The following is a 16,003-nucleotide window of genomic DNA, read 5'->3' on the forward strand; positions in this document are numbered from 1 at the left end:
CATCATTGTTACAACCCCTACTCCTCCCCCCCCAAAAAAACCCCATTCCTCTGGGCAACATTCACCCAGTTCCTTCAGTCTCTTCCTGCCTCTGCCAGTCTTCAGAAGATTCTCCTTTCCCGTTTGGCCTCTTCTTCAGAAAGATCAGGGCGCTCTGTGGCTTTTCTGCATCTGACCACAGAGCGGCAGGAGAGCTTAGCTTCCCACTTGAGTTTTGCAAAAACCCTCTCTGCTTTCAGGTGGGTCTGTTCCGAGCAGCCTTCGAAATTCGCCAGGCGCATTTTGCATCTGGCTGTCGGCCACCTGCGACCAGGTGAAGATGCCCGGGTGGTACCTGATGTCTCCACCGCCTGGAGGTGCCTGCCTGGCGACCCTTGAATCACACACCAGCAACACATCCTGTAGAATTCTCTCCCGTTACATTTTATCAGAATGAATTTCCGGAACCCAAAAGCCGTATTGGAAAATACAATTTAAGAGCTGTCCGGCCCCCAAATGGCGACTAGGCCTTCTGTTTTGGTGACACTAACCCTGGTTTAAGGAGCCATTTGGCGCCCCACTTTCATATCTGAGCTTCTAACGCTTGAGATTTCCCCCCTTGCAGAAAGCCTGCGATTCCCCTCACCCACGAACCGACCCATTTTTAATGCAAAATGCTTCAAGGAGCAAAAGCTGAGCCGGGAACTTGGAGGCGGGTGGGTTTTGTTGTTCTTGCAGCTGCCAAGGTAGCCTCCTTGCGAGGAAGCCCACCCCAGTGGAGAAGCGGCTGGCCTCAGCCCCACCGCCTCTTCCTCCTCCGCTGGGCACTGGAGGAGCCTCTCTTCCTGGATACTTGGAAGGGCTGCTTCTAAATTTAGCTGCTGCTCCTCCTCCTTCTTCCAAAACATCATCTGAGCAGACACAAAGCAGAAAGCGAGTGCTAGGCCTTCCTGGAGCTGCCTGCTGGGCTATCCACCCTTGGTGGACTTCAGAGAGGGAGGACAGCTTGCAGATTCATGCACACACCAAAGGCCTTGTCTCTGTCGCCTTCTTCCTGTTAACGGAGAAATCTGAGGGCTCCCTCGGACAAAACACAAGGACCCCAGCCAGGAATACCAGAGCAAAACAGAAGCCGGTAGGCTTGGTCTTGATGGAAGACTGTCGCCACAGGACTCCCACCTGCCATCAGGTGAAACAAAAGAGAACCCAAACTTTGATTAGCTGCTAATCCCCATGTTGGGGACGTGGGTGGCGCTGTGGGTTAAAGCACAGAGCCTAGGACTTGCCTATCGGAAGGTCGGCGGTTCGAATCCCCGCGATGGGGTGAGCTCCTGTTGCTCAGTCCCAGCTCCTGCTAACCTGGCAGTTCGAAAGTATGCCAGTGCATGTAGATAAATAGGTACCACTCTGGCGGGAAGGTAAACAGCATTTCCGTGCGCTGCTCTGGTTCGCCAGAAGTGGCTTAGTCATGCTGCCCACATGACCTGGAAGCTGTACGCCGGCTCCCTCGGCCAGTAAAGTTAATCCCACCCTTTTGTCTTCATCTGGGTTTGTTATTTCTGGAATTGCTACCTGTCTGGCACTCAGGTATCAGGAGGCCAGGAATTATCACTCAGGCAGAGGGGCTGCTGAGTAGCTATAGTATATGAATTTCTGAAGTTTTCCCAGTGAGCCAGTACATAGATAGATTTATCAGTGAATTCTTACATTTGGTATCGTGCAGCAGAGGCCTTTTGAATAGAAAGGAAGAATCTGTGACCAGGTGTTTTGTGGGGACAAATCACAAAAGTCACAAAAGTGATTGTGCTGATTTTGGTAGTGGGCTGCATGTGCATGATATTTGCTGGAGGGGCAAACACCCCCCAACCTATACATAAATTCCTGCAACATTCCCCCAGGCGGAGGGTGGGAAGACTCCTGGAGGAGGGGATCCAGAGGCATAGCTGGCCAGAGACTCCCAGAGGGTCAGCAGGGGCAGCCTGCAGGGGTTTGCCTAGCTGGAGAGGAAGCGGTCTGGTCTGACTTGTGATGAGGAACGGTTGAGGGAGTTGGGTAGGCTCAGCCTGGAGAAGAGACGACAATAGCCGATAGGACTTTAGGAAACGTAAATTGAATATTCAGCCACTTATTATTGAGGGGAAGTGCGTGGAACAGGTCCCAGTGTTTCGATTTCTGGGAATGGAGTTGAGAGACGACCTAACCTGGGGAGAAAACAGCAAAGACCTGATGAAGAGAGCACAATCTCTCAAAGGACCTGTTGATGGCATTTTACCATTGCACTGTGGAGAGTGTATTAACTTATGGTCTGTGCATGTGGTTTGGGAGCTGCACGGTCAGGGGAAAAACAATGCTATCCAGGGTTGTAAAGACTGCAGAGAGAATAATTGGGTGCACTCTTCCCACCTTGGATCAAATCTGTGCTTCCAGGTGCCATAAGAAAGCGGCAGAGATAGCGCAGGATAGTGTGCACCCCGGAAAATGATCTCTTTCAGCTTCTGCCTTCTGGAAGAAGGTCCAGGGTTATAAAGACTAGGACTAGCTGCCTGAGAAACAGTTTCTATCCAAATGCAATTTTGGTTTTAAACGCAGTGTAAGATAGTCTCTGGATGCGGGTGGCGCTGTGGGTTAAACCACAGAGCCTAGGACTTGCCAATCAGAAGGTCGGCGGTTCGAATCCCCGCAACGGGGTGAGCTCCCGTTGCTCGGTCCCTGCTCCTGCCAACCTAGCAGTTCAAAAGCACGTCAAAGTGCAAGTAGATAAATAGGTACCGCTCCGGCGGAAAGTAAACGGCGTTTCCATGGCTGCTCTGGTTCACCAGAAGCGGCTTAGTCCTGCTGGCCACATGACCCGGAAGCTGTACACCGGCTCCCTCGGCCAATAAAGCGAGATGAGTGCTGCAACCCCAGTCAGTCACGACTGGACCTAATGGTCAGGGGTCCCTTTACCTTTAAGGAGTATATTGTATTTTAATGGGAGTATACTGTATTTTAAAAATGGGGTATCAGAGTTTTTAGGGGGCTAACCAGGTTGGGATAGCTGGGATAGGAGGCTTGTTGGTTTCGAAGGTCTGATGTAGATTCCCCCCCCCCCCCCAAAAAAAAATTTCATTGTTCTGTATGGGACAATGACAATAAAGATGATCGTATCGCATAGGAGAGCCACCTTCAGAAATCTGAAGGGCTGTCCCCTGTAAGATTGAGCACAACCTTGTTTCCTGCTGCTGCAGAGGGCAGGACCCAAAGCGAGGGATTCAAACGAACTTTCGGAGGGTCAGAGCCGTTTCACAGGGGAACGGGCAGACTCTCCTCCCTTGCAGGTTTTTAAGGCTCTCAGAGATTCTTCAGCTGTGATTTGTGGACTAGGCAGCCCTTGGGGTCCCACTTTTGCGATTCCAAAGCCGGGCCATGCTGAATCTCGAAACAGTATATGATGTGTAGTTCAAACAGAATATACCACTCAAACCCCAATGCACCCCCGAAGCTTCCTGGGTGAGCTTGGAGTCAGTCGCAGCCTCCTAACCTCCCTCGCAGGGTCGTTGTAAAGAATTGACTGGGGAGGGGGGTGAACTGTGTCTTCCTTGGAGGAAAAGGCAGAATACAGTGGAACCTCGGTTGTCAAACGTTATCCGTTCCACAAGACCGTTCGACTTCCGAAACGTTCGGCAACCGAGGCGCAGTTGCCGAAATCCGTTGTGGAAAAACTGAGAAACGCACCTCGGAAGCCGTTCAGCTTCCGAGGCGCGTTTGGAAACAGAAGCATTCGCTTCCGGGTGGTCAGCGTTTGAAAGCTGAAACGTTCGACTCCCGAAGCGTTCGGCGACCGAGGTTCTGCTGTACAAATGCAGTGGATCAGGTCTTCTGCTCACCTGTGTGAGAGAGCAAGAGACGCCAGTCAGATGGAGATGTCCGTGACCAACTTGGCCTCCCACCTGAGACCCACACGGTCGCAACTGGACCCACGCCAGTCACAAAGCGTTCCTGGCATCTGGGGGACTTCGGACGCTCCTTCCCCCTCAGCCTCCAGCAACCTGCCCCTGGGGAGGCTTCGCTGTGGGGCTGCCTGACTCCTCCCCCTCCTCCCCAAAGTGCCCCTCTTGGGCTGGAGCAAAGAGCCTCGGCGGAGGCTTCTGTCAGCCAGCCTGAGTCACTTGGAAGTGTTTTTTTTTGGGGGGGGGGCTCCTTTTGGACTCTGCAGGGGCTTCCTGGGAGCTTAAAGACCCTGTTCTGTTCCTTCCCAGACCTCTCCCGAAACCGCTTTGCCGAGGTCCCCGAAGACGCCTGCCACTTGATGTCCCTGGAGGGGCTGAGCCTGTACCACAACTGCCTCCGCAGCATCCCCCCCGCCATCGCCAACCTCCAAGCCCTCACCTACCTGAACGTCAGGTAACTCGCACAAGGGGGAAGCCAGAGTAGGGGCGAGGGAACGGGGTGTTTCTGGATTCCCTCGCCTTGGAGTTTTAAAGCCCTGCGCGACTCAGGCCCCCTATACAGACCCTCCCGGGTGCTGAGATCGGCAAAGGGGACCCTCTCGGAAGTTCCTCTGGGGCCTGCCCCAGAAGATCTGTGGGGCTCCCTCCTCCCCACAGAGGTGCGCCCGGCCCCTGGCTTTTGCCACCTGAGCTGCGGGTTTTTATGACCCACCTTGTTTCCCTGGTTGCAAGCTGTTTCGAATTGGCTTTTATTTCTTTTCAGTTTCCCAAGGTTATTCCAACAATAGCCCGGTGATGACAATGCCGTTTCACATCTTTTCAAATTGTTCCTTTTTTAAAAAAAATATTTTTTATTAAGAATTTAAACAAAACATATTATCTTAAAACATATCACCCTTGATTTCCCCCCCCCTCCCCCCCCGACTTCCCTCAGCTCCAATCTCTGGTTTCTCTACAAATGCTATTCTCTGCATGTTACAAAACTGTATAGATCCTTAATTTATCTGACTGATTATTGTCAATAAAGAGTTTGTGAGTGTTTATTCAAAACCTGCCAAGGAGTCCAGTTCACTTTGTTGTTTCTTTAAATACTTTGTAAAAGGTTCCCATTCATCTTTAAAATCACAGTTATCCTTGTCCCGTAGTTTATGTGCCAGTTTTGCCAATTCTGCATAGTCCATCAATTTCTCTTGCCATACTTCTTTAGTCCGTGTTTCCTCGTTCTTCCATCCATGTGCTATTAAGACTCTTGCCGCCGTTGTCGCGTACATGAAGATATTTTTGAACTCCCTTGGCAGGTCTTTCCCTACAATCCCTAACAAAAATGCTTCCGGTTCCTTAACAAATGTTAGATGGAACATTTTCTTCAATTCATTGTATATCATTTCCCAAAACTTTTTAATTTCATTACATTCCCACCATGTCCCCTCTTTTTCCTTACTTTTTAAATTGCTTCTGATGCAGCAACTTGCCGTGGGACCTTGGGGTGAAAGTCGGGAAATAGATAAGACAAAATGGAATAAGCTCCCCCGCTCCCTTCCTCATTCCTCAGCCCACCCATCCTGCTTTGCCAGTCTCCCCTGAGATTTGGGAAGCCAGATCTCTCCTTCTCCTCCTCCTCCACTGTTGTCTTCTTCCCTGCAGCCGGAACCAGCTCTCTTCCCTGCCCTCCTGCCTCTGCCGGCTGCCCCTCAAGGTCCTCATCGCCAGCAACAACAAGCTGGTCTCCCTGCCTGACGATATTGGCACCCTCAGTACCCTCCGCCAACTGGTGAGTCGGTAACGCCATGGGGTGGAATTCCTCCAAGGGACAGGGTGGGCACCTCTTGCTTGCCTTCCCCCAGGGTTCGGCCTCGCTGGTGTCTCCACGCTGAGCTGGGCTGAAGCCACGTGGGTGGTGGGAGGGATCCCCCAAGGCCCTCCAGACCTGAACCCCAAAGGCAGCAGGACCACCCCCCCAACACACACAGCCATCACATGCTTCAATCCACTAGGACAATCCCCTGTATCCCTCTCTCACCCCAAATCGCCTTGAGGATGCCTAGGTAGAATTGTGATGGGGGCCCCCCCTCTCTGCCCACTCAAACATACCAAGACAACACGAGAACGGGGCCTTTTCTGTGGTGGCTCCCCATTTGTGGAATGCCCTCCCCAGAGAGGCTCGCCTGGCGCTACCGTTGCATGTATTTAGGTGCCAGGCAAAAGCCGTCCTCTTTACCCAGCCCGTCAGCCGTTAGACAGTCTATGTCCTTTTAATTTTATTGTTTTATCTAAACTGCTTTGAGGTAGTGGTTGCATTTTTAAAAAATAAAATTAAATGGCTAATTATGTAAGTTTTATGAAATAAATAAGCTTTCTCTCCCTGCCCCATGTGATAATTATTATTTATTTATTTATTTATACCCCACCCTCCCCGGCCAGAGCTGGGCTCAGGGAGGCTAACACCAGTAAAATTATAGTAAAAACATAATGGGGGGGGGGGGGGACAATTTAAAATACAGGTTAAAATAAAATTTTAATTTAAAATGCAGCCTCATTTTAATAGTAGCCCATAGATCAAAACCAATACGGGGAGGGAAACATAAGGGTCAGACTGAGTCCAAACCAAAGGCCAGGCAGAACAGCTCTGTCTTGCAGGCCCTGCAGAAAGATGTCAAGTCCCTCAGGGCCCTGGTCTCTTGTGACAGAGCGTTCCACCATGTCGGGGCCAGTGCTGAAAAGGCCCTGGCCCTAGTGGAGATGTCTCCAAAGCGGTCTTAGTACTGGCACCCCTAAGGCTCTCTCCCTGCCTCCAGGGCTCTCCCTCCCCCCCCCACCACCACCACTGGGATGGGCCTCTGCTCACCTGTGACCTTTCCCCGAATCCTCTTTTCTGCCTCAGGACGTCAGCAGCAATGAGCTGCAGTCCCTGCCGGCGAGTGTGGGCGGCCTGGAATCTCTTCGGGACCTCAACGTCCGGAGGAACCAAATCGCCGTCCTGCCCGAAGGTGGGTGCCTGCCCAAAGCCTCCCTCCTTTGCCGGCGCCGTCTGGGCCCCGGCAGACCCCCTGCTTCTAAACTGGCGACGGAGGCAGCCCTCCCTGCCCCTCTTCTTCCCCTCGCTCACGGGCGCCTGTGCTTTGCCCCACCTCAGAGCTGGCGGAGCTGCCCTTGGTCCGGCTGGACTTCTCCTGCAACCGCGTCGTCCGCATCCCCACCTGCTACCGCCACCTGCGGCACCTGCAGTCCATCCTGCTGGAGAACAACCCTTTGCAGTTCCCACCTGCGCAGGTAACAGGGGAGCAGGGGGGGGGGCGGGCAGCTGAGAGCAGAGACTGCTTGGAAGGTGGTTCTGTGGTTCTGCCCACCCTTTCCATTTATCCTGCCCTTAGTGGGGGCTCTCAGTGGGGCCTGGGGGCCAGGATGTGCAACAGGCTGGCAGGGAAGGCAGGCACGATCCGGCAACTCATCGCACCTCCTCCTTGCTAAACGGGGTGAATGGCCTTCGTTTTCCGGGACCGCCGCAGCCACCCTGTGACCCAGCGCCCCCGTTCTCCCCACAGATCTGCTCCAAAGGCAAAATCCACATCTTCAAATACCTCAACATGGAGGCCTGCAGCAAGGCGCGGCCGGACCTGGCAGAATTCGCACAAGGAACCCGCCCCGCCGGCTTCGGGACGTGGTAAGGCGGGCAGTGGGGGGCCTGGGAGGCTCTGTTAAGCAGCTGCTGCCCCATGGGAAGGAGAAGTGTGCCTGGGGCCAGGAGGGGGAGGCTGTACCTGGGAAGAGGCGGCTCTGGAGCTGCTTTAGCCACCGGATTGGGGCCGGAAGAGCATTGTTTCCAAGAGGCTTGTTTCCGTGTCTGTTCCCACAGCCTCCCGGACGATTTCTACCCCGTGAGGCAGTATGGCGGCCTTGATTCGGGCTTCAACAGCGTCGACAGCGGGAGCAAGCGGTGGTCAGGGAACGAGGTGCGGGAACGCCTCTCTGCTTTGCTTGCGGTGACATTTTTTGCAGTTGCAAAGGGGAGAGAGGGAGGACTTCGCAGGGGCCCTGATCCCTGCCTAGGCGGCCCTCAAGAGCCTTATGGCCAGAGGGGCGTGACTTGAGCCTCCTGGCCTGTTGTCTTCCATCCTAGTCACGCTGTTATAAGATTGCAGGGTTGGAAGGGATCCGCAAGGCTCATCCAGTCCAGCCCCCTGCCACGACTCCATAGTGCCTGAGAAGCAGCCAATGATCACATCTCAGTAATGCCTGGCAGAATAATAATAATAATAATAATAATAATAATAATAATAATAATAATAATAAATTTATTATTTACACCCCGCCCATCTGGCTGGGTTTCCCCAGCCACTCTGGGCGGCTTCCAACAAAGTATTAAAATACAGTGGTCTGTTAAACATTAAAAGCTTCCCTAAACAGGGCTGCCTTCGGACGTCTTCTAAAAGTCTGGTAGTTGTTCTTCTCTTTGGCATCTGGTGGGAGGGCTTCCACAGGGCGGGTGCCACCACTGAGAAGGCCCTCCGCCTGGTTCCCTGTAACTTGGCTTCTCGCAGTCAGGGAACCGCCAGAAGGCCCTCGGACCTGGACCTCAGTATCCAGGCAGAACGATGGAGGTGGAGACGCTCCTTCAGGTATACTGGACCTTTGAGGCCGTTTAGGGCTTTCAAGGTCAGCACCAACACTTCGAATTGTGCTCAGAAATGTCCTGGGAACCAATGTAGGTCTTTCAAGACCGGAGTTATGTGGTCTTGGCAGCCTTTCCGGGTCACCTTCCAAGGTAGCCCCATGCAGAAGGCTATCCAAACCTTGCTTAAAATACGAAGGAGAGTCCACCGCCTTCCAGGGCCATAGAATTCTAGCATCATAAAGTTGGAAGGGACCCAGCCCCCTGCAATGCAGGAATCGCAGCTCAAGAATCAAGCCGCCTCTGCTTAAAAGCAAAGGAGTCCGTTCAGCTGTCGGACGGCCCTTACCCCCTGCCGTTTGCTGTTTCTCCTCCTTCACCGCCCCTCGTTCTCCCCGCTTCTCAGTCCACAGATGAGTTTTCAGACCTCTCCTTCCGCATTGCCGAGCTGGCCAGAGACCCCAAGCAGTTGAGGGAGAAGCGCAACGGGACAGGTGAGCAGCCAGGCAAAGGGAGGGCGTGGTGTTGCTAACAGCAAGACCTGACTTTGGGCCTGGAGGGAGGGGGAAAGAGGGAGACCTGAGCCCTAACCTCCTTCCTTCCTTCCTTCCTCCGTTCCCACAGTGGATGCGGCTGATCTGGAGCAGATTGACTACATCGACAGCAGCGTCAACGGAGAGGAAGAGGAGGACGAGGTCTCCGTGGGAAAGTCAGAGAGCACCTCTCTGGGGACGGCACTCTCCGAGGTGAGGATGGAGCTTGCCCTCCTCCTGGCAGATCTTGCGGTTACTCTTGGGTCCTCCCGGGGCAGGATTTTCCCGCGTCCTGCTGGGAGAGTAGGAAGGGAGTTCAGGGGTAGCGTCCGAGGATGGCGAGGCCCCTTGCATTCTCCACAAGCAGAGGAATAACTCTAGGGTCCTGGGCGGGCAGAGTGTGGCGTTTGGGGGCTGGGGGCAAAAGCTTCTGAATCATCTTGTTTTGCTTGAACAAGATGATCACCGGGGGGGGGGGGGTGATAAGAGGGTTGGACTGCCAATAGGAAGACGTCCTGACCACCTTCTCGTGTCTGAGTTCCACAGTTCAGCTGTGAAAAAGGGGCTTTGTTTTCTCTGTCCCAAATCCCCCAACGCTCCGCTTCACAGGACGAGTTCTGGCGTCACGAGAGAAGGATGAAAGCTTTTCCCTATCCGCCTTCTCCTCCCCAGGCATAATTTTCTAAGCTGTCACATTGCAGCTTCAACCAGCAAATTAATTCCTCCCTTTTCCCTCCTTTATTTGCTCACGTTTTCTCTCTTCTTGGCCTCTTCTAGGACTTCCAGAAACCCAGGAAGAGCTCCTCCACTTCCCTCCAGAAAACAGGACTTGCGGAGCAGGGCCCGACCGGCAGGTGTGTGGCGCCACCTTGCGGCCAGCTCCCTGCGCAAGCAGGCAGGATCTCGCACTGGATGCAGCCTTGTCCCTGTGGGGTCTCCTTTCCATCTCCTCCAGCTCCCCTTCCTCCCAGGGTGCTGTTGCCCCCTACTCAATCCTGAGCTTGGGGTGTGGGGTCCTCAAATCCCTCTTGGCTGCTGGGAGTGGCCCAAACCCCACATGCTCTTCTGGGCTTTGAACCCACTTGCTGTGGGGCGGTGTTCCCTCCTGCCGAAAGGGGAGAAGCTTTTCCCTTTTGCAGGGGGTCAGGCGGGCAGCCAGTGATGGGCAGTGTTAACGGAGAAATCTGAGGGCCCCCTTGGACAAAAAACAAGGACCCCAGCCAGGAATCCCAGAGCCAAACAGCAGCCAGTAGGCTTGGTCTTTATTGAAGACTGTGGCGACAGGACTCCCACCTGCCACCAGATGGAACAGGATGGAAGCCCCGAACAAAAGAGAACCCAAACTTTTGTTGGCTGCTCATCCCCATGTTACACCCCCCCAAACTACATCACAGTTACATCATGAAAGGGAGCTCTGGTGGCAGTAATCTGAGCATCCTGGACCCTGCCCCATGGTTCCCCTTGCCCTCCACCAAACACCCACCAAGTGGTACAAAATAGATATTTACGTTTTCCTGTTTCCCAGCCAAGTTAATCCCACCCTTTTGTCTTCATCTGGGTTTGTTCTTTCTGGAATGGCTACCTGTCTGGCACTCGGGTATCAGGAGGCCAGGAATTATAACTCAAGCAGAGGGGCTGCTGAGAGGCTGAGCTCACGTGTCTAGATGAATTTCTGAAGTTTTCCCAGGGAGCCAGTACAGAGATACATTTATCAGTGAATTCTTACATTTGGTATCGTGCAGCAGAGGCCCTTTGAACAGATAGGAAGAAACTGTGATGAAGTGTTTTGTGGGGACAAATCACAAAAGTGATTGTGCTGGTTTTGGTAGTGGGCTGCATGTGCATGATATCTGCTGGAGGGGCAACCCCCCCCAACCTATACAAAAATTCCTGCAACAGTAGCGACCCCCATGCTTATTGTGTCCTGCGCTGCCGGGCGTGGCGATTGTCCCCCCACGGTCTCTGCGACCCCCCGCCTCTTGCTTCCCCCTCTCATCTAGGGCCAGCCTTCCCCGGCCGGAGCCATTTGGGGAGGAGCGCCGTCGCCCCGAGATCCTTCAGCTGTGGCAGGAGAGGGAGCGCCAGCAGCTTCAGCAGCGGCCCCTGTGGAGCCAGGGGGCCGAGAGGAGGGAGAGGTAACAGCCAGGAGGGGTCGGGGGCTGGTCCTTCTGCTTATTTCTGCCCTTTGTGGCTCAGGGCCCTCGTATTTATGGGACTGCCTCTCCTGGTCTGCCCCGCAGAGGACCTTAAGGCCCATGAATAATCACAGTTTAGAGGTCCCGGGCCCTAAAGAAGTCAGACTGTCCTTCACCAGGGCCTTTTCAGTGGTGGCTCCGACCTGGTGGAATGCTCTGTCCCAGGAGACCAGGGCCCTGCAGGATTTAACCTCCTTCCGCAAGGCCTGTAAGACAGAGCTATTCCGCCTGGCCTTTATTTTGAATTCAGCCTGACCTTTTATTCCCCTTCCTTCCCTCTCCTTCCCCTTTTTATGAAGCTTACCCACTCTGAGACCCCACAGCTAATTCTCCCCTGGCCTCCTCACTGGCCCAAATAGGACCAATTCAGCCAGCTAGCCCTGGGGATTATCTAATGCTTATTTCCCCTAAACTGATTATTGAATATTTTATGGTTATTCATGTTTTTAGACTGTATTTTATGCTGCTTTTATAATTAAGTGTTTTAAATTTGTTGTTAGCTGCCTGCAGCCCAGTTTTTGAACCGGGAAGGGTGGGGTATATATAAAAAAATATTATTATTATTATTATTATTATTATTAGCAGTATTTGCATACTACCCTATCATTAAAAATGCAGCAATAAAATCATGCCCTAAAAGCCACAAGAAGCTGGAAGCAGACATTGCTTAACCCTCGTGGAAGGAGCTGCCCTTAACTGCCTGCCTGCAGCCCCAAGCCGCGCCCCCCCCCCAGTGCCTGTCAGAGGGAGGACTTGAACCCAGGCCTCCTCAGCCCAATCCTCTGCCCACTTTATGCTGTTGGCTGCTATTGCTATCATTCTCTTCATCAAATAAATAAGATGGGACTCCCATCTTAAAACTCAGAAGCCAGTGGCTTCACCTCGGTTTTTGAAGCATCTTGGAAGCCAAACGTTTCGGAACCCGAACATCGAAAACCCAGAAGTAATTGCTTCCGATTTCGAACGCACCTCGGAAGTCGAACGGCTTCCTAGGTGTGTTTTTCCTTTTTCTCCGTTGACTTTGCCAACCACCCTTTGCACCCTTGGTTGTCGAACATTTCGGAAGTCTAACGGTCTTCCGGAACGGACCGCGTCCAACAACCGAGGTTCCACTATATTTCATTTCATTTCATTTATTGCGTTGATAGCCCAGCCTTTTCCTCCGAGGTGGTGTGTGTGATTCTCCTCCTCCTCCTCCTCCTCCTCCTCCTCCTTTAATCCCCACAACGACCCGGCGGGGTAGGTTAGACTGCGAGGCGGCGAAGACTGGCTTCATGGCCAATTGCAGGGATTTGAACCCAGGCCTTGAACCCTGTAACCGCTACGCCAGCCTGGCTGTTGGGAAAGGGGTTCCTGAGTGATGCAGCCCTTCCACCCAGGACACCAGCTAGACTGGTCCAGCCTCTCTCTCTCCTTGACTCCGGGTTTCTTCTCTCCCCCATGGCAGCCTGGCAGAAAGCAGCAGCAGCAGCAGCTTCTCCCAGCTGAAGCATCGGAACCAGGTAAGGACAGAGGGAGGGGGCGTGCATGTCTCCCCCTGTGTCTGCTTTCCATTCAGAACATTTTGGGTGCTCCTCAAGGGGCTTCAGAATGAAGGCTCCCAGCCAGACAGGAGGGCTGGCTTCTGTGTAACTAGAGCCACATTGCTCAGGTGTCTTCCCCTCCCTTTGTGTAATGACATGAGCAGAGCCTGCTGGGATCAGGCCAGCCGTCTGCCTAGTAGTCCAGCATCCTGTTCTCACAGTGGCCAATTGCCCCTAAGGACCTAGGACTCCAGATAGACTGCCACCAGACCTGGAGGCTCCATAAGAAAAGCTGTGCTGCTGGATCAGGCCAAAGGTCTAGCCCAGCACTCTCTTCTCACAGAGGCCAGCCAGGTGTGTGGCGTTCCCAAAGCAAGGAAGGATTGGACTCTGATGAATAAAATGCACACGAGGCTTCACCAGCAAGACTCTCGGAGGAGTGTGTGTAATAATAATTCCTGCCCACCCTCCGGCCCAGGTCGTTTTATTCACAAAAGAACTTTTTACACAGTGTCCGTAAGAACCAATCAGATTTCAAAAAAACCCACGTGGGACAAAGTTAAAGATTAAAACTACAAAGAGCTGATTTCAGCATGCATAGTAGTCCAGAGTAAATAAAATAGGACTGAAAGGAGGAATGCTTTTAGGAAACCCTGAAGGTTATAAACAGGAGTAAACGGGAGAGGCAGTATTTGCCATCTCCTTGTGAACTCTCTTCCTGGCCCTTAAGATCTATCTAAAGATTAAACTACATCAAAGTAGCCTACTATCTTTATGTACTGAGGATGCCTGAGGAAGCAACTGGCCTGTGTTTAGAATGCTTATACGTGCCTGTCAGGCGTAGAGAAAGCAAATGGCAGAGGTGGAGAGGCCTGTGGGATTCGACCAGGAACTATTGTCAATGAATCAAACCCAGTCAACGCAGTGCTTTCATCGCGGACACAATGGCTTGCCCCATATTTTTTATAATTCCTCATAGCAATCCCACCTGACCCCCACACTCTGGATATTTGCACCCCTACATTGGTGCCTGCTGGAAACCTGCCAGCAGGATCCGAGCACAAGAGCGCCCTTCCCCCTCCTGGGGTTTCCAGAAACTGGCGTTCAGAAGCAGCGCCACCTCCAGCTGTGGAGGCAAACCATAGCCATGGAGGCTAGAAGCCATGGGTAGCCCTCTCCTCCTCCATGAATTGGTCTACTGCTCTTTTAAAGGCATCCAAGTTGGCGGCCAACCCTGTGGCAGGGAGTTCCGCAGTTTAATGATGCGCTGCATGAAGAAGGACTTGGTTTTATCTGTCCTGAATCCAAGTAACGGTGCCCCCTTTCCCCACCCCAACCCCAATCTCTCTTTTAGGGACCAGAGCAGCTGTCTGGCTCCCCCAGGCAAACTCTGCACTCCGCAGGTGAGTTCCTCCCAATATCTGGAGGGGGGCGGGCACAGGTGAGTCTCCTGGCAAGCAGAGGGGGAAGCTTTTATTTATTTCATAAAACCCGGTAAGAAGCAAAAGCCTCAAAGTGGTTTGCAATGGAAAATCAACAACCGTAATTCAAGTTAAAATAGCGATAGACTAAAAAAAAAAATGAGCAAAAAAAATGAGAGGCACAAATACAAGATGGGTGACACCTGGCTTGAGAGCAGTACATGTGAAAAGGATCTAGGAGTCTTGGTTGACCACAAACTTGGCATGAGCCAACAGTGTGACGCGGCAGCTAAAAAAGCCAATGCAATTCTGGGCTGCATCAATAGGAGTATAGCATCTAGATCAAGGGAAGTAATAGTGCCACTGTATTCTGCTCTGGTCAGACCTCACCTGGAGTACTGGGTCCAGTTCTGGGCACCACAGTTCAAGAAGGACACTGACAAACTGGAACGTGTCCAGAGGAGGGCAACCAAAATGGTCAAAGGCCTGGAAACGATGCCTTATGAGGAACGGCTAAGGGAGCTGGGCATGTTTAGCCTGGAGAAGAGGAGGTTAAGGGGTGATATGTTAGCCATGTTCAAATATATAAAAGGATGTCACATAGAGGAGGGAGAAAGGTTGTTTTCTGCTGCTCCAGAGAAGCGGACACGGAGCAATGGATCCAAACTACAAGAAAGAAGATTCCACCTAAACATTAGGAAGAACTTCCTGACAGTAAGAGCTGTTCGACAGTGGAATTTGCTGCCAAGGAGTGTGGTGGAGTCTCCTTCTTTGGAGGTCTTTAAGCAGAGGCTTGACAACCATATGTCAGGAGTGCTCTGATGGTGTTTCCTGCTTGGCAGGGGGTTGGACTCGATGGCCCTTGTGGTCTCTTCCAACTCTATGATTCTATGATTCTATGATTCTAAAAACAAATTGAAACTCACGTCGACTTTCTTAACATCTGGGAAGGCTTGTCTAAACTCCAGGGGTGGATTTTGGGCTTTCGGATTTGAGAGTCGCCCCGTGTGACACCCTACCTCTCGCCTTCTGTTCCCCCGTCAGCAATCGGTCTGCAGCATTCTGCACTGACAACCGCCTCTGGTTCAGGCACAAGGGAAGCCCCACATTGAGGGATGCCTTGAGGCCTCCTTTCCTTGGGTGCTCAGAGCCTGCAAAGCGGTGTGGGTGTGTGTGTGTGTGTGTGTGTGTGTGTGTGTGTGTGTGTCCCTGGCAGGCAGTTTGCAAGACTGGTGCAGGATTGAGGTTGGGGAGGCAGGAATCCGGTGGTCTCCTCTGGGGCGTCAAGGCGTCCATTTGCTCCCTGCCGCCTCCTCCCCCTTTCTCCTCCAGTGCAAATCCCCAGCTCTTTTCTCATCCTCTCCCTCCTTTGCAGATCCCGTTCACCCTGCCTACCCTTCGTCCCGGGAGCCCGGATCCGTGCAGAAGCCTTCCAGCTTCCTTTTCCGCTCCTCCTCACGGAACAACATGCAGCGGGGCTCCGGTGAGTAGGGGAAAGGGGAGAAGCCTCTGTAGGGAAGCGCCCCCTCCGTCGGGCAGCGGGGCTGCTGGGCCCTCTGCGGCTACGCATCTCCCCCCTCGCCCCAAAGGGTGTGGCCTCCTGACGCAGCCAAACGGGGCTTGGGATCGGGGCCAGTGCAGGCTCCCAGAGGCCACCCTCCATCAACATGGTCCATTGGCAGGTTCAGAACCCCACAGCATCAATTCTCGCCAGCGAAATGGGGCTGTGGTAGACCGTGAGGTGCCCTTGTTTCTTTTGGTTATCTCTCGCTTGTATTACTGCCATGCGCTCTACGTGGGGCTACCTTTGAAGG

The 16,003-nt window shown here is 52.9% G+C and overlaps 2 protein-coding genes across 5 annotated transcripts in view; both read left to right on the forward strand.

Moving 5' to 3' along the window:
- LRCH4 (leucine rich repeats and calponin homology domain containing 4) overlaps positions 1-16,003 on the forward strand; it is a 74,246-nt gene that overhangs the window by 47,245 nt on the left and 10,998 nt on the right. For 3 of the 4 annotated variants that reach the window (XM_080979734.1, XM_080979733.1, XM_080979732.1), the window contains exons 2-14: positions 4,218-4,362; positions 5,553-5,679; positions 6,790-6,895; positions 7,042-7,178; positions 7,451-7,569; positions 7,762-7,858; positions 8,924-9,011; positions 9,142-9,263; positions 9,828-9,904; positions 11,051-11,185; positions 12,693-12,747; positions 14,123-14,171; positions 15,565-15,672. In XM_080979734.1, coding sequence (XP_080835860.1) covers positions 4,218-4,362; positions 5,553-5,679; positions 6,790-6,895; positions 7,042-7,178; positions 7,451-7,569; positions 7,762-7,858; positions 8,924-9,011; positions 9,142-9,263; positions 9,828-9,904; positions 11,051-11,185; positions 12,693-12,747; positions 14,123-14,171; positions 15,565-15,672 — 1,365 coding nt within the window. Of the gene's footprint in view, positions 1-905; positions 1,115-4,217; positions 4,363-5,552; positions 5,680-6,789; positions 6,896-7,041; positions 7,179-7,450; positions 7,570-7,761; positions 7,859-8,923; positions 9,012-9,141; positions 9,264-9,827; positions 9,905-11,050; positions 11,186-12,692; positions 12,748-14,122; positions 14,172-15,564; positions 15,673-16,003 lie in introns of those variants that run through there. The other variant, XM_080979735.1, reaches the window with a different exon arrangement.
- Positions 14,782-16,003, forward strand: part of CHRNE (cholinergic receptor nicotinic epsilon subunit) — a 143,923-nt gene continuing 142,701 nt past the window's right edge. The window contains exon 1 of the mRNA XM_080979801.1: positions 14,782-14,903. The gene's annotated coding sequence lies outside the window, so the exon portion shown is untranslated. The remainder of the gene's footprint in view (positions 14,904-16,003) is intronic.

The sequence above is a fragment of the Podarcis pityusensis genome (genome assembly GCF_964106645.2).
Source record: "Podarcis pityusensis genome assembly, chromosome: 13".
Lineage (NCBI taxonomy): Eukaryota > Metazoa > Chordata > Lepidosauria > Squamata > Lacertidae > Podarcis > Podarcis pityusensis.